General features: G+C 35.1%; 1 protein-coding gene across 1 annotated transcript in view; it reads right to left on the bottom strand.

The window, feature by feature from the left end:
• Positions 1–745: 745 nt before the first annotated feature.
• Positions 746–26,177, bottom strand: part of pid1 (phosphotyrosine interaction domain containing 1) — a 131,359-nt gene continuing 105,927 nt past the window's right edge. Inside the window, exon 3 of the mRNA XM_039759989.1 lies at positions 746–4,273. Within this exon, the coding sequence (XP_039615923.1) occupies positions 3,797–4,273 (477 nt within the window). The 3' untranslated portion in view covers positions 746–3,796. The remainder of the gene's footprint in view (positions 4,274–26,177) is intronic.

Raw genomic sequence — 26,177 nt, forward strand, 5'->3', positions numbered from 1 at the left:
TAACTTCTCTGCTACATGTTCTCCAGACATATCTTACAAATCAGTTTCTCTTCTAATGGTTATGAATGCTGTGCTTTGGTGGGGTAAAAGCGGCAGCCAAGAAGAAACGCCCGATCATAAATTTCACCATATGCCAAATATTTACAACTCATTAAGCAGCTCAGCAGCTGGAGAAATAATGCTCCTTGAAAACTGCTAAGGAAGTTTGTACAGGTACTGGTCTCTTCAACATGATGTGTTTTGAAAGATAAAGAAACTAGCAGTGTGGCATAGTTTGTAACTGGAAACACATGCTATCTATATTTCTTGAATTTTAATCTTCCATTTACAACTATGTTCAATGAAAACACAATGCAAACATATTAAGGATAATTGCTAACCATCATAAAGGCTTCAAAAAGACTCCTGTAGGTGTATATAATGTCAGTGTCTAACTACAATTGAGATTTCAATGAGATTAATTATGTAAATGTCTTATGATACATAATATTGCTCTCTAAAACTTCTCTGAAATGCACTTGTTCTCTTCTTCTCTTTATAATTTATGGAATGGCCATCATTGTCACTTTTTTCCGCTTCTAAAAAACCTATGCTATTATAGGTGGATGTTAAAACATTGTCTTCAGACAGAAGATGTTTTAGAGACTCACTTTTCAGATTTTCTTAATGTTGTCTAACCAAATGTTTAATTATTATTTTTTTTAGGTCAGGTCAATTATGGATTGGTCAGTGCTAGCAGCGATCATCATCTGTATATCATTTATTTGGAAAATGAAGCAAAATACAATCTGGGAGGACAACATTGAAGGCATTTGTTATGACTGATTCATAGCATAACAGTTTCTAATTTAAACAGGAGAATAATGATAATAAATGGTTTATTTTCTTTTTTTTTTTCAAATATTGTGTACAAAAAACATAATCATCATCATGGAACATTGAAAGTCTAATCCTCATATTTCTATTATAGACAAAACATGTTATCTATATACTTTCATACGTACATTCCCTTTCTTTAAACAATCAATGCAACATATGGCTTTGAACAAATAATTGAAAATTCCAGTACAATATCATTTTAATATATTCACAGTTGACTAATAAACATATGTTTTGAATTTAAAATAATAACATAAACAATTATGTTATATTTTGAAACCAATATATTTTATATTTCATGTACAGATTAATTTCTTTTATTTGCAGATATATAAATTTTCCCTTATATTACTTATTTTTTTTATAATTTGTAAATAGGGATACAATTATCAAAATAATATTATATCTGGTTACATGTGACACTGCAAAAATGTGTAATACTGTTTGGCTTTAACAGACAAGTGACTTTCTAAAGTTGCTTGAACAGCCACATATAGATGAAAAAAAAAAAACACATTTCCAACTAGTTTATAGGAGAAACATTTTTAAGATTACTAAGTAAAAAAAAATCATAAAATATATGTTAACAGTGATGCTCAAGCTTTAAAGAAACACATTCTTATTAAAATTTATTTCAGCAAAAGTTGCATAATATTTTTTGAATTGTCCATTGATATGGAGGGGAATTTATAATTAATTAAAACTACATAACTAGTATTTTTCAGAGCCAATTTAAAAACCACAAGCTAAAATGGAACAAACTGTCAAATGGCAAGGTCTTAATTCCTTTTTAACTTCAAAAGTGAGGAACTGTGAAGTCCATTACTCAGTGGCACATTACTTTCTGTGAAATTCTAACCACATTTTCCAAATGTATCCAGTTAACCATTATGTTATTTAACTGAACCCATGGTAAAAACAATCACAGATAGATTCCCTCTAAGTTCATCATGCTCTGTAAACCCCATGCAACCACTGACATTATTGCCTGCTTCCTTTTTCCCTTTTTGCTCGGGTAGGCTGGGTGTAAAGGGTTGTAAATCAAATGCATCCAACATCAATTTTATTTATTCATTAGTTCTGGAAATAACTCAAAAGGGAGAATGAAACAAAAGTCAATATCGGAATGTAACAAAATAGATTTTAATTATGAAAGATTACTTTCTAACAAAATGTTTTTGTTGATCAGCCTGTCATATCAACTTTCAGCTTTAGGGTGATCTTTTTATTTCTGTTCTTTTACATTCATACTAGAAATGCAAAAAATCTCTACATTTGGAATGTGTTGTGCACTTATGGCAAAGGCCAACATCTTTATCAAAAACAAACTATTCATTTAAATTGTCCTAAATTAGCCATTGGAAGCCATAGGTCTTTTTCACATGTCTGTGCGCCACACTGTCTGTACAATAATCCAGTCACTGTCAAATGATTGCTACGCTCTTCGCAAACTGCCAACTTGTTGCTATTCCAATAATCATTTTACATTAACATCAGACAGAAATGACAGCATTCCAAATGAAACATCTGGAAAATGACTCAAAATTGTTTTCAGCAGAAATGCTTTTTAAAAATCCTGAAGGTTTCTACTTTTAATGGCAGTGTGCTATCTAGTCGCAGTGCACCCTAGAGTCACAAACTGTGACGGCGTTTCCAGATATGAACATTTATTTGTATACTAATAAGTACAAGCTGTCTCTGTTTTTTTAATCAAAGTATTAAGCGACGGAAACAATTAAATATAAGTGGATAAAAAGATGAGAATCTGAACTGACCACCTCAAAATTGAAACCAAGAATTCTTTAATTTGATTAGCACTGAAAATATATTCCATCTCATAAGCAAAAATAATTAATCCTTTTAAATGGCTGAAACAAGAATATTTCAAAACTTATAAACTGAGCAGTTGGCTTATTTAAAAGATAACCATTTAAAACATTTTTAAAACGTGTTTGCTTGTGTATTATTTATCATAGAACTAGTCAAAGTACCTTTTAAATTGCAAAGAAACTGATTGCTGGCCATCTCAAAGGAAAATGTTGAGCACATACAAAGGATTATGCTCTCTGACTACTTTCAAGTTCCTGTTTTCAGAATTAATGTTCCAAAATGTAGTCTTCATAATAAACAATGACATTTTAAAAACAGGTTTCAGTACTTTTAAAAGATACAAATATTTTCTTACACATATGTTTTAAAATAAATGCCTTCAATATTATTTTCATAAATAACTGATCTGGAAAACCTGCTGTTCTTCTTTAAGCAAATAAAAACTACACACATCTTTCAGAAATATAGTATTTCTACTGAACTTCTGCTAAATTTTTACCTTTCTGCTGGAGAAATAACACATCAGCCAAAATGAAGAAAATAAACTAAAAGCATATTTTTTCTGAGTTAAACTCAAGCTTTTAAACAAAATGACCACATATTTGGAATAGTAGAAGTATTTGTCCTCGTGTCTGAAAGAGCTAGAGCAGCTTATGATGAAAAATACTGTCACTTTAATGCCCGCTCAAAATGTCTTCCCTGTTCTCTGGTTCTTGAATATCAGCTTTGTTTTATTGCAAAAGCCAAGGCTGGCCTCACAGACTCTGTACAAAAGCTTGATAGATTTCATTAGGCAAATTGGAAGAAGCAAATTAGAGTAAGGGGTGAGCCCAAGATCCGTCAAGCTTCACAGAAAAAAAGCTTATTCTTACATTTGCAACACTGTCGCAGCAATAGCTTTGAAACAGGAACATAATTACTTTAATGAAGCATATCTTTAGGTACTGAATTGCTCTTTTGATTTGAAAAAGCAGTCAACCAAGAAAGAGGCAGTTTTTTTCCCTTTCCCCAAAATGAATCCCTTCTTGTCTCCTTCACTATTTCCCCCATGGTATATGATCTGTTGCCGTCTTATTTATGTACTTATTCAGCCATCATCTGCAGCATACTCTTGAGGGAACTCATCTGATGAGCTGCTTTTGTGGATCCTGCCATCACTCTTCATGCTATTAAAAGTCTTCTTGAAAGCTTCCATCATTGCATGAGCCAGCTTCTTGGCCTCCAGTTTGCTTTCACACTCAACAGCATGACAGTCCATTTGGTAGGTTAAGTCATCATTAATTTCACGATAAATCCAGGCAAAGATGTTAGGGCTGACATTATGATCTGCTGTGCAGTATGCAATACGTGCCACCTGGTAAGTGTCCATGTGGACCGTTGCCTCTCCCCTGCTGTCCAGATGGTGCAACCGGACCTGAAATGGTCGAATCTCCAAAATGGCATTTGCTGGTGTGACATCATCTTGAGTCAATGCACGTTTCTCCCACAGGCCAATAACAGCTGACTCTGTGCATCCTGATAAAAACTGTGTGCCTTTTGTTGTCACTTTGCCTAAATATGTGACCTGAAAATGGAACAAAAAGACAACAGTTAGTGTAAAAGAATATTATTTTTCTAGACTACAGATTTAGAAATTGTATGTATAAACTGAAACATAAACCATGTTCAACTGCCTTCATTTGTATTCTGAATATCAGCATCAATCAATTCTTACCATAACAACTTACCTGGCTCAAGGTCCCAGAATGGCAGACAGACTTTCAAAAACAGTGAGCACAAGTTCAAGCTCATAAGAGGGCAAATAAGTTTAAACTACTTTCTTTATACTACTTTATGATGTACATTTAAAATTGCACTTTTCAATAGTGTAATTAATTTAGGCAGTTTTATGACTTGCATTGTCTGGGACTCAAGCTATAGCTCAGTTCATAACGCACAGTCAGCATTCATGCCCAAATGACTAGGGTTGCAACTAAATGAATTTCATAATCAATTAATCTGGTGATTATTTTATCATTTAATTGATTAGTTGGATTGTAAAAAAAATTTCATTTGAAATTATTCACATAAAGTGCATTAAATGGAACCTTTCACCAATTAAACAGGTTTGTGTAATATTTTCAGAAGTGTATTTTTGTTTTTTTAAATAAACTACTTATAGATCTAGGTTGGGGCACGGTGGCACAGTGGCACAGTGGGTAGCGCTGCTGTCTTGCAGTTAGGAGACCCGGGTTCACTTCCTGGGTCCTCCCTGCATGGAGTTTGCATGTTCTCCCCTTGTCTGCGTGGGTTTCCTCCCACAGACCAAAGACATGCAGGTTAGGTGCATTGGCGATTCTAAATTGTCCCTAGTGTGTGCTTGATGTGTGTGTGTGTGCGCCCTGCCCGGGGTTTGTTTCCTGCCTTGCACCCTGTGTTGGCTGGGATTGGCTCCAACAGACCCCCGTGACCCTGTAGTTAGGATATAGCGGGTTGGATAATGGATGGATGGAAAATGGATGGATGGATAGATCAAGGTTTTTATACAATAGTTACATAATAATACATTAAAAATAAATAAGAATAAAACACATATTAGCACTTCTGGCTCCAGTTGTGCAATGAACACATACACAAACTTTTCTGCAGTATTGTTTGAAATTAGTTCACACAACTAACATGGTTGTCATATGCTTGGGTAATGTCCAGACTATTTTGGTTTTGCAGCAAAACAAGTGGTTTCATTTGTGTAAAACTTAGTCCTTTCTTTGCTAAGTAGTATGCCGTGTTTATTTTAACTGAAAGTTCATATCTTTTTGCATCATCATTCGTCTTTTTAGTGTCTGGAAACCTTTCACCACTGCAGATTCTTTGGCACATTTGCTTGCAGGCAACACACTGTCACAGCCTGCTGCATGTCATTTGCTGTCAGCAGTGTGTCAGATTTTCGCATTTGAAACGGTGTGATCCTGCCACAAAATCTGTTTCACCGGCTAAACTAGGCTTGCTGCAGCAGTACTTGCCCATCATTGCGTCTTCTTCCAGATTGTATAAAAGCCAGTTGAACTCCAATAGCCAGCTAGTTTGAAACTTTGGCTTTTCCACTCTGATTTGATTCATTGCCTCACGCTCTCTGTTTTTGATTTCTTTTTAAAGAAAAGTTTTCTGGTAGGACATGGACTTACGTTTCTTCATCTTCATCTTAATGTTTACTAGCTAGTGGCTAATGAAAACTATTTTTAGTCGACTATTATGAAATTCCTTTGCAAATTCTAGTTTTTATTCGCATTGTAGAGGCTGGAGTATGATTTGAATTATTCCTCACTTTAAACCGAAAGTCATGTCATTATGCTTAGCCTAGAAAACATTTCATTCATATCTGTATCACATAATGTTTAAGTAACATTCAACTTATGGCGAGTATTCCTCCTCTTTCTGCAGCCTGTAACTGTACGTTTAATATTCAAATATTTGTGCATCTCCGTTGTGATCTCGTGCCATACGAGGTCAGACCTACACATTTTGCAACTTTAAACGTTTTTTTTCAGTGTTCGGAGTAAAGTTTTCCTAAACTCTTAGGTCGTATTGTCTTTTCTAGCACTTTCTTACCATCTGCCTTTTTTCAAATGTGTTCACAACTGAACGAATTAACAACACATTTGTGCAGCCCAATGTACTCAGCCTAATAACGTAATCAACTACTCAATGAAAGTGACCATTGCCAACGTTTTTAATAATCGATTATCACGATTAGTTGTGGCAGCCCTACAAATGATGCATGAAATTCCACATTTTGTCTCCTGCATGTGAATCTCTTACAGTATATCAGTAATTTTTTTTTTTCTCTAGATGAATATATTGGCTCTGATATTACTGGACTGTCAGCTCTTGTCATTATGCATTATCAGTTCTTTCTTGCTTCTGTAGTTTCTTTATAGTGCATTTTTCATAAAATTTATCATGTATTGAATTATCTTGGTTCTTTCAATTGTGCTATTCTCTGTGTTTCTCACACAAAACAAGATGTGTAAAACAGGATTAAAGAAAATGCTTTCTTTATGAAACTTTATGAAAATGTAATCTTTGGCCCGAGTTATTTTTCACTTCCATTTAATACATAAGTGCATATTTTTTCTGATTTCCATGTTTTTGAAGCCATTTATATTTTTCAATTTTATTGGCACAAACATTTTTACAGCTCTGTTGCTATGGCAATTAACTTTTATTAATAGCAAAAGAAAAACAAGGTACAGTATTTGTTCGAAAGGCTTCAAAAATGCCACATTGTAGTGTGCATAAATGAAAACAATGCTATCTGCTATACAGAGCAACTAATATAGTATCAAACATTTAAAAAGTGATTGATGCATTAAAAAAGAAGCAACAAGCATTAAAACACATGAAATAAGTGCAACACAAACAAACAGCAGAAGGAGAGGATAGGGGAATACTGGCATACCAGACAAATTTTAAAAGCAAAAACTATGAAAGGGAACTTTACAAATCCAGTCTAGTTTGAACACAATACTATGAATAAGAGTATTTGGTAAAATTAACAAAATTTAAGTAATTGTTAAAATGAAAAGCTTGGGAGTGAAGCTTTCAAAGTCATCATTTCAATATGATATGTTATATATGATAATATTTGAAGTAGTACCATAGTGAACAAAAGGACTGATAAAACCTATCAATGAAGAGCTATAAATGTAAAAAACAACAAGACAAGGTGAGTGTAAGGTCTGGATTTGAACATCTACTTGTAGTAGTTCCAGGCAGAAATGAACCATTTTACACTTTGAATTACAGGGCACATAATATGCATTTTAAAGGATGACAGAAATCAAATGCTACTCTGTGCTTCTTTAATTAGTCTTTACTGTAGTATATGAAATATATCCAATTTCAAATTATATACTGAGTCAAATTTTGCACCAACTGCAAAAATGGCTCTGACTGGGCATGCAAACAGCACTGTCAAATAGCAGGTTAAACACTAAAATGGCTAATTACAGTATATGTGATGATAATGAATATTTTCTGCACTCAAATTATTGGACTGCTCACAGTGCATCCAATTTTTGAGTAATTACAGGTGTATAGTTAGGAAAGAGCAAATGATGGTGTTAGAGAATTCAGTTACCATTTGTGTACAGTATTTGAAAAAAATCTGAGGAAAAAATGTGCATGTGAAGGTGTGAACATTGTACACTGCTTATTATGACAGAGTCGCATGTCAAAAATACTGCTGCACGATTGACAGAATCAGTTAACCTACTTACTCTCTTATGATTAAGAGATTTATAAATTCATTTTTTATATCCTAGCTTAATCTTGAATACTGAATTGGCATGTTGTTAATATTTAAGGAGTGTGAACCCAGATGATAATCATGTTTTCTCTGAAAAATGTGATGCAGGTCTACTGTGCACAGTCATATTAATAATATTATTTTTTTCATATTGCTTTTTACAAATAGGAAAGCAAGCTGATTTATTTGGGATTTACTGAATCTATATACCTGCACAAACTCCCTACTGTAACATAAGCTCGATAAAAAGATAAAACATCTTGCTTTCTGTCAAGTTCATCATTTAAATAGTGTAAGTCATAAGATTTAATGAGTTATAGGTATTACACAGCTCTTGTCAATAAATAAATTATAAGAATTTACAGTAATAATGCTAATGTCTAGAATTTTATATTGCACTTGCTCCTTAATTATCTATTTTGTGAGAATACTTTTATTAGATACTGTAATATGTGCCAAAACGGAAACCACAAACCATATATGGTAAACAAAACGAAATAGATACCTGGACTTAGAACTCTAAATTTTAAAAACTTGTTTTAATACATTGTAGATTATAAATCCTTTTTAATATATTTGAAAGTAAAATTATTAAAGTCACAATCTGAATTTAATTTTGGCTGAAGTTATATATTTTAATTTAGAAATAAAATGTTACAAGTGAGGTACAGTGCATCCGGAAAGTATTCATTGCGCATCACTTTTTCCACATTTTGTTATGTTATGGCCTTATTCCAAAATGGATTAAATTCATTTTTTTCCTCAGAATTCTACACACAACACCCCATAATTACAACGTGAAAAAAGTTTACTTGAGGTTTTTGTAAATTTATAAAAAATATAAAAACTGAGAAATCATGTGTACATAAGTATTCACAGCCTTTGCTCAATACTTTGTTGATGCACCTTTGGCAGCAATTACAGCCTCAAGTCTTTTTGAATATGATGCCACAAGCTTGGCACACCTATCCTTGGCCAGTTTTGCCCATTCCTCTCTGCAGCACCTCTCAAGCTCCATCAGGTTGGATGGGAAGCGTCGGTGCACAACCATTTTAAGATCTCTCCAGAGATGTTCAATCGGATTCAAGTCTGGGCTCTGGCTGGGCCACTCAAGGACATTCACAGAGTTGTCCTGAAGCCACTCCTTTGATATCTTGGCTGTGTGCTTAGGGTCGTTATTCTGCTGAAAGATGAACCATTACCCCAGTCTAAGGTCAAGAGCACTCTGGAGCAGGTTTTCATCCAGGATATCTTTGTACATTGCTGCAGTCATCTTTCCCTTTATCCTGACTAGTCTCCCAGTTCCTGCCGCTGAAAAACATCCCCACAGCATGATGCTGCCACCACCATGCTTCACTGTAGGGATGGTATTGGCCTGGTGATGAGTGTTGCCTGGTTTCCTCCAAACGTGACGCCTGGCATTTACACCAAAGAGTTCAATCTTTGTCTCATCAGGCGGGCTGCCATGTGCCTTTTACTAAGGAGTGGCTTCCGTCTGGCCACTCTACCATATAGGCCTGATTGGTGGATTGCTGCAGAGATTGTTGTCCTTCTGGAAGGTTCTCCTCTCTCCACAGATGACCTCTGGAGCTCTGACAGAGTGACCATCGGGTTCTTGGTCACCTCCCTGACTAAGGCCCTTCTCCCCCAATCGCTCAGTTTAGATGGCCGGCCAGCTCTAGGAAGAGTCCTGGTGGTTTCGAACTTCTTCCACTTTCGGATGACGGAGGCAACTGTGCTCATTGGGACCTTCAAAGCAGCAAAAATTTTTCTGTAACCTTCCCCAGATTTGTGCCTTGAGACAATCCTGTCTCGGAGGTCTACAGACAATTCCTTTGAGTTCATACTTGGTTTGTGCTCTGACATGAACTGTCAACTGTGGGACCTTATATAGACAGGTGTGTGCCTTTCCAAATCATGTCCAATCAACTGAATTTACCACAGGTGGACTCCAATTAAGCTGCAAAAACATCTCAAGGATGATCAGGGGAAACAGGATGCACCTGAGCTCAATTTTGAGCTTCGTGGCAAAGGCTATGGATACTTATGTACATCTGCTTTCTCAATTTTTTTTTATTTTTAATAAATTTTTAAAAATCTCAACTAAACTTTTTCACGTTGTCATTATGGGGTGTTGTGTGTAGAATTCTAAGGAAAAAAATTAATTTAATCCATTTTGGAATAAGGCTGTAACATAACAAAATGTGGAAAAAGTGATGCGCTGTGAATACTTTCTGGATGCACTGTGTATTATTATGCTATATAAGAGAAAGACCAAGTAGTACAATATAAATTTATGACAACACTGGAAACATAAAAGTCCAGATGTAATGCTCATGAAACAACAGCTCTACCTAACTAGAAAACTTAAAAAATGTGACCCCTGAAAGAAATTAAAATATGACAAATGTGACAAAAAATAATTCAAAATAAAAAACTACTACAAAATGTAAAAAAAAATCTACATATTCAAGAGTTTAAAAAGTGTGCTTGGAAAATAAAAACACTCTGTGCTCTTCACAGATTTGTGATTAAAAATTTGAAACAGGCAAATCAACAAATAAATACATAAATAAAGCTTTTCAAAATTAATATTACATAACCATAATACATGAAACTATACTTAACCATACGAAAGAGGATTAAATGAGCAAATTGTAAATGTATCAAATGCATACTTCTTAGACAGAGATATACATAGCTTAAAAAGAAATAAAAACTTATGAGGCAGTGGTGTACTAGTACTGTATACCAGCTTCAATAGGTTTATTTTTAGTATGACTATTAACATTTAAATCAAGACCTGCTGTATTTAGAAAAATAAATAATGAAGCCGCAAATCATACATATTAAAATACACACCCTTATTTTAAGAAATTTAAGGCACTAACATTTGTGTAGAATAAAACATTTTGCTCTTTATATATTACTAGTTCCAAACTATTATAGTACCAAATGTACAGTGTTCCTGGCTTTTATTCCATAATTGAGGAGGACTGATTAGAAATCATACTGTCTGTTACAAAAAGGTAAATGAAACCCCATCTCGACAGTACCAAGCCAATTTAGTAAAGCCTTTCAGCTTTATATATCAAGACCAGAAGAGCAGTAAGGATCTGATTGATGTCTGTAGCTCCTTAAAAAGAGAAGATCAAGATTACCTTGGTTTTAAACATTTTGGAGGGTTATATGCATTGAAGAGAATGCTATTTTTGCATCTGAAGTTTTTAAAAGGAAACAGTGGCATATTATGTAATACCTCCAGACAGACATCTTCCTTAACACTGATTTCATACCTTCAAAATAAGAAACTGTTACTGCATAGGAACTAACATTTTAATGGCAGATTTGTCAATTCAAATGTCAATAGAATTCATATGGTTTACATTTAGAGGGAAAGTCTAGCCAAGTCATAATAAAATATGAAAGGAAATGCATGAACAATATAGTCAAATTAATGGCTTACATCCAAGTCAGGACTGTTAAATATGATACTAATTTAATGTACCAGCTAAAATAAGCATTTACCATCACAGTGTGTGATTTCAGTACTCTTCATTTAGTAAAAACATGCATTCTTTATTTTACAAAGCAGTTTTTTAATTGCAAAAACCATCCAAAAATAACTCTTAGCACATAGTTGCTCAAAAACCTGGAAGAGAGGTAACTTAAAAGAATTCTTTCCATATCTCATAACTCAAAATTCTACCTATTTAAAACCTGGAGTACACTGTTCAACAAATTTTTTATAGAAAATTAGACACTTTTGGCATTTTAGAAATGTAAAATAATCTAAAGTATATTTTCAGAAAAACCTTCCTAAAATACAGTAATAAAATTAAGAAAAGCATATTATGGAAATTTCATCCAGCTTACTACACCTTCTTCAGAACAGCTATAAATACAAAGTTATTTTAACATGTAAATAAAAACCAAACTAATTTACTATATATTTGTCACATAGTATATAGTATATGTAAACAATTCACAATGTTAATGATTTAACACTGAATGCAGGGACTATTTTATGTTACAAGAAATTTTAAAGGAATTTGCATTGTGCCTAGACTTTGATGTTCATTTGTGCATGTCTTTCCTGGAACTTCATATTCAGTAATAAAGTATAAGTCTATTTAATTGATGCATTCATGGCCATCATCCATAATACATTGGTTTACTGTTAGTGTAAGAGTAAAGAACAAAACAGCTTTAAACAAAGTCTCAGCAGGAAAATATTTAGATTTACACAAACAATTACTAGCTTGCATTATAAATATGGCATATGCCAGCAGCTCCTCTTTACAAATGTCGAAATTGAAGATTTAATATTAACTAAGTTTAATTTGGATGCCAAAACAAATCATTTAGTCAAAAAAAGTAATGGCTTAGATTGAAACACACAGGCTTTTCAGACATTCTGGGTGTTAACTAAATAGTGGCAACTTAATTTCAGCAAAGCTTGTCTAAAAGAAACCTTTATTAAATTAAAAAATAACAGGTCTGCAGATGCAATGCTTATGAATGAGATGTAATCATCAAGAGGTTTCCTTAGACTAAACATATTTACTCTGGTTACTAAAACTATTTGAAAACTCTCAGTGGTAGACACAATGCAGAATTTATATGGCACTAAATTTACATGAACACAAAGCTTCAAAATCATATTCAGGGAGATTAGAATATGTTCTTAATAACTTTTGAGATATAAATACTCTCAATAACTATAATGAAAACAGCTTCTATAAAATACAAGAAATACTCTACAGCCTGATAAACATTATAAACAAGGCAAAAAAAAAAAAAAACAGAACCCAATGTTAAGAAAACTTTAAATTGTATAGATTTGGAAACTTGAAGATCTGAACAATTTTTACCAAAATTATTTATAAATCAAGTAGTACTTCTACATATACTGTATATACTTGAGTATAAGCCGAGGTACCTAATTTTTAATTACAAAAACTGGAAAAACTTATTGGCTCGAGTATAAGCCTAGGGTGGGAAATGCAGCAGCTACTGGTAAATTTCAATGATCAAAATAAATACCAATAGAATTATCGTACATTAATTAAGGCATCAGCTCATTAATTGAGCACACAGCCCGGAATGAGTCTCACAGAGGCTGCACAGCACCACACAGAGCCCGCAGCAGTTCTTCTACCACCCGCAGACCAAACCAGGCACAGTACTGTACACTCCAGCTTTCTGTCGGGTTGGCGGGGGCAGTGGGACCTTACTCGAAAATAAGCCGAGGGTGACGTTTTTCAGCACATTTTGGGTGCTGAAAAACTCGGCTTATATTCGAGTATATACGGTACACATATATACACATATATACATATTCATATATAAACATATACATATACATACACATGACGCCACCAGGGGGCATACTGCCACCCTAACCCAGAAACAGACAGGCAGGATACAGGTTCAATTCATCACCCATGTTTATTTATAATAAAAGTGCACAACCATCAAATCAGCACTATGACACGACACAACCAGTGATATTTCATTTCTGATATTAATTGTAGTTTTAGTTTTTATTTTATTTTATTTTATAAAATTAATTTTTATTTTGTTCTAGCTTTCAGTGGAGTCAACAATTTTTATTTTTATTAAGTTCTATGTTTAAAATTTTAGTTATTTTATCTAGTTCTGGCTTTTTTACATAATATTAGTATTATTTTAGTTCTTTTTTTTTCTGTTGCAAGATCACAAATGTTGGCCTGCACATATTTCAATGCAAGTTATGTTTCAATCAACAAAGTACACTCACAGTTCATAATGCCCTTAAACACAAATTGACTATCAATGATCAAACTGATTAAGTGGCCTAATGAGTACAGTTAGCAAGATCAAATGTTTCAACCCAAGAAACCAGTCTGTGCAAGCGCATTGCTGTATAAATTATAACAAGCACGCATTTCGAGAGATTTGTTCATATTGCAACGATGTCCATTGCACACATAGCCACACAATGAAAATATTTGCTTGACGAGTGCCTGTAATGCTGTTGCACAGACAAGGTCCTCGGCCACTGGCGCCAGCAGACTGTATGTTGACAATTTCAGTACTGTATTGCCAGTACTGAAGCAGTGATGTACGGTGAGGTTCATGGCTGGTGAGGCATAGACTCCTTCCGAGTCAGATTGACAAATATATGTACGTCAAAGAGTATCTTATTCACCATTCAATTGGCTGCATGCACATTGACTACTGGTTATGTTTCATATCTTATCAGAATTCTTTACACACTGATAGGTAAGGTACATATTTGCCTAAGAAAAAATGTACATTTATAGCGGCGAGAGACAGCGGAGACAATGCATTTGCTCTTTACCCTCCAGGTGTTCTAAATATGCCATTGCAATTTCACAATTCACACAAGTTCAATACAAATGAAAGTATAGAGTGGTGCACAAAAAATGGATTTCAAATATGATCTTACTTGAAATTTTTAGTTGTTTTTAAAAGCTTTTAATTCCAATGCTTTAATCAATTTTAATATAGACTGTTCAGCAAAAGGATAACAAGAAAAACAAAACAATATTTTAAGGTCAAAATTTACTTTTTAAATATTGGATTTGTTTTTTCTTAGTCTGATCCAATTTTTTATAAAATTGAAAACCGTTTATGGTCTTACCTTTATTTGTAAATGAAGTCCACCTACCCCGCTTCACAAAAATCTCCGTCACTTTCTTGTAAAAGTCCTCCTTATTTTCCTTTAGTTTTAAAAGTCTTAATCCTCCAGTTTGCCAATCAGTCGGAACAAAAAATAAAAATAAAAATAAATGGACCACTGCAGTGCACTTGACTTTCTGATATTGCTAACTTATTGGCGCCAAGAGCCTCTGTGTAGAACACCAGCAACAAACAACTGTTGACTTATATCTGCTCCCTTCAGTGCTCCACGGTAATGTCTGCCTCACCTTGTGCCTTTTCTCTGCGGTTTTATGTCTGATCAGCAAGACTAGATATGCCACACAAATTCATTAAAGATATTAGCCAGACTGTGGAAAGTCAGGGTGTATAACAAATGTGGATGCAAACATTATATTGGCAACATACAGAGAGATAGCAACAGGCACGCACCAATTGCACGCATCAACCCAGTGTGTGAGGGTGAGCGCAGTGCGAGGTGAGGTGAGGCTTGTCACACCTCATGTTTCTCCCCTATATTTGATCAGGAAATGCGCAAATTCAGCAATTGTGACTATAAAAATTATCGAAATTATTGGAATCATACAGAAAACAAATTTATAGCAAAGACCAAATTTATAGGACAAATTTATTTTATGTTATCACTATTAGTTTTCAAAGTTTTTTCTTTTCATGATGACAGGTGAGACTGCATGTCCCTATATAAAAGTACAGTCCTGGTGCCAGAGAGGTGCTGACCTTCCACAAAGTACTGCTGCAGCTGGTCCTGCACTGAAACACCGAGATTCTTTTCTTCTTCTCACACACATTTGCTTTCATTATCATCTGTGCTGTAATTAAAGTATTTCCACACGCTACTTCCTCGCTTTAAACCCGCAAACATCCATGCAAAACTTGCCATCTTCAAATACAAGTGCTTACTGCTTCAACGCAACGAGCCAAATTTGCTCAACAAACATACAACGGTCCTTTATGGAAGTTGCACCATGAGACTATAGTAAGCCCAAGTTACAAGATCACTGCATAGTGAACAGCGTAACATAACTGAACGCTCAGGGTGATCTACAGACAACCCTTCTGCACAAGTGAACCAAACTCAGTTTTCATTCTTGTTTAAGTTCATTCACATATCACTAATTTTTATTTTTATTTAGTTTTAGTTTCTCTGTTTGCCTTAATTTCAGTTCTCGTTCAGGTGAAATGAAAAACAATATTTTTAGTTCTAGTTCTCATTTTTGTTATGAAAATATCACTGGACACAAAACACCACCACAGTCCCTTCTCACCACCAGTCCTTCTGCCTCCACTCCTCCTCAGGCTTTGTCCTTTTCCTCCCGACTTTGGCCACTAAATGGTGGGACTGGCCCCTTTTTATAGGGCACCTGGAAGGACTCAGGTCAGTCAAAAACTGCTTTACGGAAAAAGAGTAAACTCGCAAGAAATTTGATGTTGATTCACTGTTCGATTTTATTCACCCAACATTATGGCGGCAACTTGTGTAGCGATTGTTGTGCAAATACTGACTGGGCTATTCACAGCATATACTGTACCTAGCTGGTCGGCGGTTTGAGTGGGCATGTAGGAGGGAATATAGTTCTATGATTCACATCTGCCCAACCTCCAGATGGTTTTCCAGGAAAGTCCAAAGCCCAGTCCAGTTATTTTTGAGTCTCAACTCGTATATACATATACATATACATGTACACGCACACGATATATTGTGATGTGTGGGTCACACACTTGCACAAGAGAGAAGGAGGTGAGTCCAGGTTTCCAAAACAGATAGCTTTACTGTTGTGAAGACAGGAACAATCTAAAGCATTTTCGAACTGGAGCTATCAGTTCACCACTCAAAATGCACAGCAAGCAAGTGTTGATATTGAAGTCATCCTGCATTAGCTGCCTTCCTCAGATTCAAAGACAGAAAGGGAAGTTTTAAATGTTCACCGCATCAACCTACAAGCGAAAGATGCATTACGTGATAAGCCTGTAAACTTTCAGTTGCACTAGCAGCTACAGTATATAAATAAATATATATATTTCCATGGTATGATTGGGATTTTTTTTTTTGGTTTGGGGGTCAAGTGAGGTGGACAGCAGTTTCCATGTGAAATTGTGAGCACCAGAGTAGAGTGATAGAGGTGCTTTTGATCAAAGAGTGGTTCCCCCGGAGAACTTTGCACAGCCAGTAACATTTTACTCTAGTGATTTTTCAAGCAGTTATGCAAAGAAGCTGAAATTGGAAGAGCACTGCTTAGAAAACTGACATAGGGAGATATGGTAATTGAACTCAAGATGTTTAAACTGTAAAAGTGCATGTTGCAACACTTCAAAGTTATACTAAGCAGTAATTCCAAATCAAGCAAAGCATCAAGTTCTTTCCCAATAAAGTCACAATTGTGACTCAAGGCCTACAAATTCTATTACACTAACTTGCTGCAACTTTTTCAAAGACTTCCTCAACTAAAAGTTTTTCAAAAAAAGAAGAGAGAAGTATAGACTTATTGCACATCAACCAAACAATCTGCATGCATTTTCACAGAAGCTTTAGCACAGTAATGCGCAAAGGTGTGTAACGATTAGCTGTCGCATAAGCAATATACAGTATTTCCTTTTATGCATGGCTGTTATATGTAGTAAAAGTGACAGACCATAGACAACAATACATCATTGAAACTCAGCTATCTAATGGTAATAAATATTTCACTGTATATGGTGCGACATAGGTGGTATTTACAATAAAAACAGATTCACTCCGCTATGACATGTTGCTTGCCTTGGCATATACTGTATGTGCGAAAATCACATATTTCACTATTGAAACAGAGCAGACAACATGGACACTTATGATTAATTTAAAAGAAGTTAACCCCAGGTATACAAAAATGCCATTATTGCTTTTGATTGAGTTGTGTGTTTATTGCAACAAATAAATTTGCTGTGGCGGGATGCCTCATGCATAGGTAGCTACGAGGCAAAGTTAATAGAGTCACTTTGTAAGGTCACACTGATTTGGATTTTTTACCTCACTTTAACGTACTCACATTTTTAAAATGTGCTGCAACCGAATCTGAAATCAGTGCAGCACCGACCTTAGAAATACTAAAACTATATTTGCAACATTGCAAACCACTGTGTTGTATTTTTATGTAATTTCAACATTTTACAAACCTATCTGTTCTTTAAAATATTGCTTTATATTTTTATGCTGAGAAAAAGTCGATCAGAACTCATAGTCAAAAATAACCAAAGCCAAAATCTCTGCTGAATAATCCTGAACACCACAAAATGTGTTTATTTTTGATTCATGATCTTGGACTTTTATTTCCTTGAGCGGTCTTGGGCTCAGAATTCCATGCTAGAACAATTAAACCCAGATCAGGCTCAGGGTGACATTTAATAACGCACTTTATAGTGTTAAACCTGAATAAGTCTCAGCACAGTACTCTACTCTCATTTGTTATAAAACAATCATGAATATTTCTTTCAAAAAGTACATGAAAAAATATTAGCAACACTAGAATGAAACCAAAATACAAAATAACAACAGAATTGAATTCAGCACATTCCAAAATCTGAAAAATTAAAAATACATGCTAAATTGAATATAACATAAAATGAAAATGTATGAATTCTTAACACTTATAATTAAATGTCCTTTTGAAGCTAATTCTTTTTGCCCATATTAAACTATAATATCCATGTTTACCTGTTTTGAAGATTTTCTATGTCTTTATTTTTTTAGCATCTTCACTATTACTATACTATTACTATTGTTATTATTGCTACTATTATACTATATTATTTACTCCTTTCATCTGTGCTCCTTGCATCCCACTCATTAAACAGGTAAAAATGTAGTCTTTTAAAGAATAAGTTTTATAATGTTCAAACCTGTTATTGTTTCACAATAATTGTATACATTAATTTGTCAAAAGGAAATTGTGATTTTAAGCGAATCATTTTTATAACATTTAAAAAATATGATGCCTGTGGCTACAATGCAAAACTGACTTAAAAATGTATCCTTTAAGTAACCATTGATCATAAAATTCTGCATAAAATAATATGTTGTACAATTTACTTTTGTTTATTTCTGCCTTATTTACACATGGGGATTTTATTTTTGTCTCAAATTTCTATTGATATACAAGTAGCAGGGATAAGATCTATTTTGTCTCCATTTTGTGATTCTGGCACAACAAAATAGCAAAACAGGTGAGGCCTTCAAAAAACCCACAAGAAAATGCCAGAATTCACACTGGCCTACCCCAATAGAGGTCTCACTCAGGCAAGTAGGAAGGTTCCTGGCCTGCCCAGCCCCAAAAATGGGAAATGGGCTTTTTAAGTTCTTAGATAGCTCAGTAAATGTCTCACAAGGGAAATAACAATAAAATTCTGATTTGAATAAAAACAAAGAAGATACAATATGCAAGCTTTCAAAGCAATGTAACAGATAATAAACCTGACAGGGACATTACAATTATAGGCTATTTCTCTCATCTAAAGTGATCACTGCAATATATTTTGAAATTGTCCTGTTTAATGCATTTATTTTTTTAACAATACTTCTAAAAATTTTCAAAACATATGTCTTTCTGAGCCTAAAGACAACTTCCCCTCATTTAATTACCGTTAATATACTACATCCAGTATATAAATATTCTACAAGGAATAACTGTAGTAACTATAGTATATCAGTTGCAACTGCCGGGCAGCAGGGTGGTGCAGTGGACAGAGTTGCAGTGTCAGAGGACTGGAATCAAATCCTAGATCTGTGGCTATCAACAGTATGTGGAGTTACACAGTTGTCTGCTGTCTGAGCAGGTTTTTGTCAGGTACTTTAGTTTCCCTCTAAAATCCCAAAGATGTTCATATTTGGAGAACTGAAAACAGTAAATTGGTAAGCATTCTGTAAAGAGCTAGCTTTTGCCTTGTGCCAGATGCTGGAATATGTTCCAGTCTCTGGACATCCTATACTAGATTAACTGGCTTGATAATCGATGGATGTTGAAACTGCTGTAATTTATTTAGCAAAAAACAAAATAATAAATTGTATTACATTATGTGTTGCCTGCTATGTTATTCAGGGTTACTATAAATTACTTTTGTTTATCTGCAGTCAGGAAACCATGGTGAATGGTGTGATTTAGTTTAACAGGAAACATAAGATTCCTACAGGTTTTTTTCCTGATTTAAGTGTATAAATCTGACTAAATACATGTAATAAGAATATGTTTAAAATTGCAGACTGTATAGATCAAGATCCCACCTTAGTATTGTCTTGCTATTTGGCTTCCTCGTCTGTAAGGCCTCGTAAATTGTCAGTAAAGAAAGCTAAGTTATTTTCTCTTATGTGATTTTTACCACGGTATCACTATGGGAGGGATATAGCCTTTTAATATCATATCTATATAGTTTTAGGTTACTTAAAACGCTGCAATTACAAAAGAACTTATTCCAACTAGGGAGCTATCACCCCTAAAAGGAAACAATACATCAGTCAAATGTTTATTCATATTTTAAAAGAAAAACTTGTTCACACTGATATGTGCACTCATATACTGTACAACTTACTTGGTCACTGCAGAAGCACAAAAAAAGTTTTAGAATCAACATATTTCCATAACATGAAATGCTAGCATATGTGAATCAAAATAGACTGCAAGATAAAGTGGGATCTGGATAAATAATATATATTATAATATATAAAAATTACCACTCTACCTCTCAGAAAGTGAGTGCACTTGAACAGAAAACAAATAGCCTGGTTCCAATGCAGAATTTGTACATTTTCGTAATGTTGGCTGGGGCTTTCAATTATCCTGGTAGAAGTGTAGATGCCCCAAGATAAAGTGTACCCGTGCTAGGGCTGGCTTCTGCCTTAGGCCCGATATTTCTAGTTTAGCATCATATTGCTGATGGAACTCTAACTAGTAGTGGCTCTTTTCTACTTTTTATATTTTGGCTTATTGTTAACTGTTTTCTTCTATATTAAGTCTTGAGAGGGTGGTTTCTAATTATGCTCATTTACTCAGGTGTCTGAAACCAACATTTTAAATTTCTGCTTGGTTACAAATTAAGTATCACATCTAACACAATGTAGTCTAATCCAGTTTAATCTAATATAAATGTGGACTATGCCTCAGTCAGTTGCTGAGACATTGTATTCATTGCACTCAATGGCGGAGAGTTAAATTCTGTTAATTTTGTCTTTCTGGGCATTGGAGCTTCAGAATAAAATTAATGGCTTGAGTTTGACTTTCTGGATTAGAGGTTTGTTTCAGCAGTTAAGGTTTGAGATTGCAGATTTAAGAAATAGAGTTCTAGTTTTGATATTTAGATACTCCTTTCTAAGTTATACATAAGTATGGGTTTTTCAATTTAGTTTGTTTAGTTTCAGCCTTAGCTGATTTAAAATTGACAAAACTGTATTTTTTTATTCTTTTGTTAATTTATTTGTCAGTTATTTTTTGTCTATTCTTTCTCTTTTCTTTCTGTGTTAATTTCAAATAAGGAGTAGCCTTATCTCTTTTGGGGTTGGAACATTCTCTTTGCATTTACAGCATCACAAGGATAGATGTTCCTCAAGCAATCTGTATGGTCTCTGTACCCAAGTTTTTGGTAAGCCTGTAAAGGATTTTCGCTTTTTCAGAACAGTTCCAATTTGGCTTTGATTATGCAAAAATAAAAATAAAGAGATAAAGGAAGAAATGTGAATATGTATATGCCAAGATTTATATTAATAAACATCAATAAACTATATCTTGCATGCCTATTTGGCATCCACAAATATGCACAATTCTTACTTTATTTTGGACAGCTAATTAAAATCAAAATTAATAAAAAGTTAAAAAAAAAACTAAGGCACAGTAATATTAATGGAGAAAAGAGGTTAGAAATCAAATACCATATCTTTAAAAATAATTTTCAATATGCAAACTTCTTCTAGTATAACTGCAAAGCACATATGATGGACATCATACTAGAAATTCACCAGAGCAAACTCAAAGCTTTAAACAATGGTTCTGTGTAGATCAGTTTCAGTTCCTTGCCGGCAGTCTTAAAGGGCCATAAATCTTGTAGGCCTCTGGCCTGAAGCAATCCAATTTCCAAATGTCAACTCCCATTTTGCTATAGATCTGTTTGTCAAATTACTGTGCAGTATTCTGCAGAATGAATTCTAAGGACTTAATAGTACTAGACTTTAGGTAAATTATGATAAATACCACAACATTATTACATGATATCACCAACATTTTGTTTATTATTGACAAAGGTCCAAATAAAAACACAAAATTTAGAAAATTTCATAGTCAAATCATTTTTTAGTAAATTGATTTTGTAGTCAAGTCAGGGCAGGGGACAGAAAAGTGCAGTGAGACCTTTCCATTTATATATTAGAACAAATATATCAACAATGAACTTATTATTTACCCATTTTTTAATTTTCTGAACTTGCTATTTTCTAAGGCACACAATGCAGGGTTTGTTCCTGCTTTGCATCTTATGCTTGCTGGGATATACTCTTGCACCCTGCACGACCATGATGAGGAAAAGGTGAGTTAGAAAATGACTGAATGACTGACTGACTGCTTTATTCAATTCCTAATTGTTTATGTATAGGCAAAAACTCTTCAAATTATATTTTCTTCCGATGCAACAAAATTGCACTGGGCTCTTTGGACAAGTCAGGTCAGGTTAGGTTAGGTTAGGTTGGGGAGCACCTGCACCCACCACACAACAAAACAGCTTGGGATCCCAGTTGGCAATCCCCAAGAATGACACGCGGTTCAGTCCCACCCTCCACAAATGACCATCTATCTGTTGCAGCCAGGTGTTATGTGGACATCTCCTTGGTCTGGTCCAGGCACTTGGGTACTCAACAATGAAGACCCTGCAAGCTGCATCACCCTTGTGGAATTGCACCACATGATCATAGTGCTATAACTGACGCTCCCTCACAATGCAGGTAATGTGCCTCATTTGGCACTCTGTGACCAACCTCTCGTTCAACACAAAGTCAAACCAGCAGTTTGCCTCCGAAAAGACACAATACCAAAGTAGTCCAGTCTTCATCTAAGGTCACTGCATAATGTCCATATCTTGCAGCCATATAGCAAAACAGGAAGGTTTTATATTTTTAAAAAATATTTGATTATTCAATTGCTGTGAAAGTGTATGACATTATATCAAAAGTAATCTGTGCAAATGTGAAATTAATCCTCCAAATCGGGGCCCACAACTGTAGTAGATGCTGGTTTTCACTATAACCATCTATTAATCAGTAGCAGGTCTGTCAATTATTGAACCATGTTCTGCACTTTTTAGGTAGGACTACCTCAGTATTTTATTGTAAGGCCATAATTACAGGTTAATTCATGTTTTTAAATTAACTGATTTTATTAATTGAACTGCTTATTGTTCTGCAATTGTAAAGTTTGCAAATACAGAATTAACCGAACATAGTGATATCCTTATATATAATTTGATACTATCTGTATGTATGGTGTTCGCGTCAATACCTCGACTCAATACAAGTTAGAACCATGCAATGGGACTCTGCCTCTGTAGTTACAACATAACGTGGCAAACGCGGACGCAGTATTGCATGACTGGCTAAGAATGTTTGAATGCTTCAGTGACGCTGCTGGACGGCCTAGTATAGTAAGTCGATGTTGGTTCAAACAGGTAACAGTTAAGATCGGTTGGTTTTTGGAATGTTTGTTTGGTGGGGCATACTTTCCAGGACTAACATCGTCGACTGACTTAAACCCTTCAACAGGTCCGGAACCGCAAGTAATTTAGAACGTATCGGCATTTCCTTGGTACGTCGAAATCTATCTTTGGGCAGTTCGGTTTTGGCATCCATCCTTCTGACATCTATTGGCAAACTGAGTAATGACAACTGGGTATTAACAACGGTCATTGTTTAAATTTCAGCTGATCTAAGATCTAAAATGACCACACCAACATAATTATTACTCCGACTCTGATTAGAGTCGTAAAATACGGTTTGTTTTGAAAATTTGTTTGCCGGAAAAAATCAAATATGGTGCGCCGAAGAACTGAGTTCACGTCTCGCAGCCCCGTTTAAACAGGAAGCTCATTACATCGGGTGAAAAGGTCTATTTTAAGCTCAAATCAGTGAAATGATAACAAAACCATTTCAAGGACTTTAAAAAACAAATAATTATTTGCAGAGAAAGTATGGATTTCACAAACGTAGAATTTGTAGCCCGATTTGATCGGGCTCTCAGTCGCTAGTGTACATTGATATTTTCTTTTGATACAAAATCAGGCAGCTTGATTGTTTAATGGTAGCATGAAATTCTTAACAAAATACCTATTAAAAACATCATGTAACGGCAAAATGTTTGAAAAAAACTAAGAATAAAAATGTGTTTTACAGCCACCTAACTTCCAAAACTAGTAAATGTGAAGTTGTTACTCATGATCTAGTTGCTGGTAGGGTGAAATTCAAAACGTTGACTTTGCAGTGCAAATCAAGTCAATACTATACGTATTGTATCAGAAGAAGAGCAAACATGGTTTCAAAAGAAGAGCAAACATTTGAGCATTGAAACATTAGAAAGACTTAGACGAAAATAAGCAAATTCAGCCCAAACAAATACTGCCAGTCCTATCCAATTAATACCTCCAAAATAACATCAAGTTGATTTTTGAAGGTTCTTAAAGTCATACTGTCTACCATGCTACTTGGCAACTAATTGCATCTGTCTATGGTTCTCTATGTGAAGAAAAACTTCCTACTGTTTGTGCTGAAAAGGCTCTGGTCATTTAATCTTTGCAGTTCTGAAATCAGCCTAGTCACTCTTCTCTGAATTTTTTCTAGTTCTTCTATATCTTTTTAGTAGCCTGGGGACCTAAACTGTACACAGTACTCCAGATGAGGCCTTACCGGTGCATTATAAAGCTTCAGCATAACCTTTGTGGACTACACATTGTGCTATATAACCTAATATTCTGTTAGCCTTCTTAATGGCTTGTGAACGCTACCTGGAAGTTAATAGTGATGAGTACACAACTCCTAAATCCTTCTCCTATGGTGTACCTTCAATTGCCAAAGCTGCCATAGTTCATTTAAGTCTAACATCTTTACTTCCTAAGTGTAATGATTTAGTCAGTCAGTCATTCTCCAACCTGCTATATCCTAACACAGGGCCACGGGGGTCTGCTGGAGCCAATCCCAGCTGGCACAGGGCGCAAGGCAGGAACAAATCCTGGGCAGGGCGCCAGCCCACCGCAGGGCACACACACACACACACCAAGCACATACTAGGGACAATTTAGGATCGCCAATGCACCTAACCTACATGTCTTTGGACTGTGGGAAGGAAACCCATGCAGACAAGGGGAGAACATGCAAACTCTATGAAGGGAGGACCCAGGAAGCAAACCCAGGTCTCCTTACTGCAAGGCAGCAGCGCTACCACTGCAACACGGTGCTGCCCTTGAATGATTTACTTAAATTAAATTTAATCTGCCAGAAATCTGCCTAAGACTGTATGGCGTCCAAGTCTGTCCGTAATGATTCAACGGATTCTAGATTATCTGCTAATCCATCTAACTTGGTGTTATGTTCAAAATGAACCAGTTTGTTATTTACAGTTAGGTCCATAAATATTTGGACAGAGACAACATTTTTCTAATTTTGGTTCTGTACATTACTACAATGAATTTTAAATGAAACAACTCAGATGCAGTTGAAGTGCAGACTTTCATCTTTAATTCAGTGGGGTGAACAAAATGATTGCATAAAAATGTGAGGCAACTAAAGCATTTTTTTAACACAACCCCTTTATTTCAGGGGCTCAAAAGTAATTGGACAATTGACTCAAAGGCTATTTCATGGGCAGGTGTGGGCAAGTCCGTCGTTATGTCATTATATATATATGATAAAAGGCCTGGAGTTGATTTGAGGTGTGGTGCTTGCATGTGGAAGATTTTGCCGTGAACAGACAATATGTGGTCAAAGCAGCTCTCCATGCAGGTGAAAGAAGCCATCCTTAAGCTGCGAAAACAGAAAAAACCCATCTGAGAAATTGCTACAATATTATGAGTGGCAAAATCTACAGTTTGGTACATCCTGAGAAAGAAAGCAAGCACTGGTTACCTCAGCAACGCAAAAAGACCTGGACGTCTACGGAAGACAACAGTGGTGGATGATCGCAGAAGAAGGCTAAACTTCGGAAAGAAAGACCCACAAACAAACAGCAACTGAAAGCCGCTGCAGTAAAGGCCTGGCAGAGCATTAAAAAGGAGGAAACCCAGCATCTGGTGATGTCCATGAGTTCAAGATGTCAGGCTGTCATTGCCAGCAAAGGGTTTTCAACCAAGTATTAGAAATGAACATTTTATTTACTGTTATTTAATTTGTCCAATTACTTCTGAGCCAGAGAAATAAAGGGATTGTGTTAAAAAATGCTTTAGTTGCCTCACATTTTTATGCAATCTTTTTGTTCAACCCACTGAATTAAAGCTGAAAGTCTGC

Source organism: Polypterus senegalus, chromosome 1 (genome assembly GCF_016835505.1).
Source record: "Polypterus senegalus isolate Bchr_013 chromosome 1, ASM1683550v1, whole genome shotgun sequence".
Classification (NCBI taxonomy): Eukaryota; Metazoa; Chordata; class Cladistia; order Polypteriformes; family Polypteridae; genus Polypterus; species Polypterus senegalus.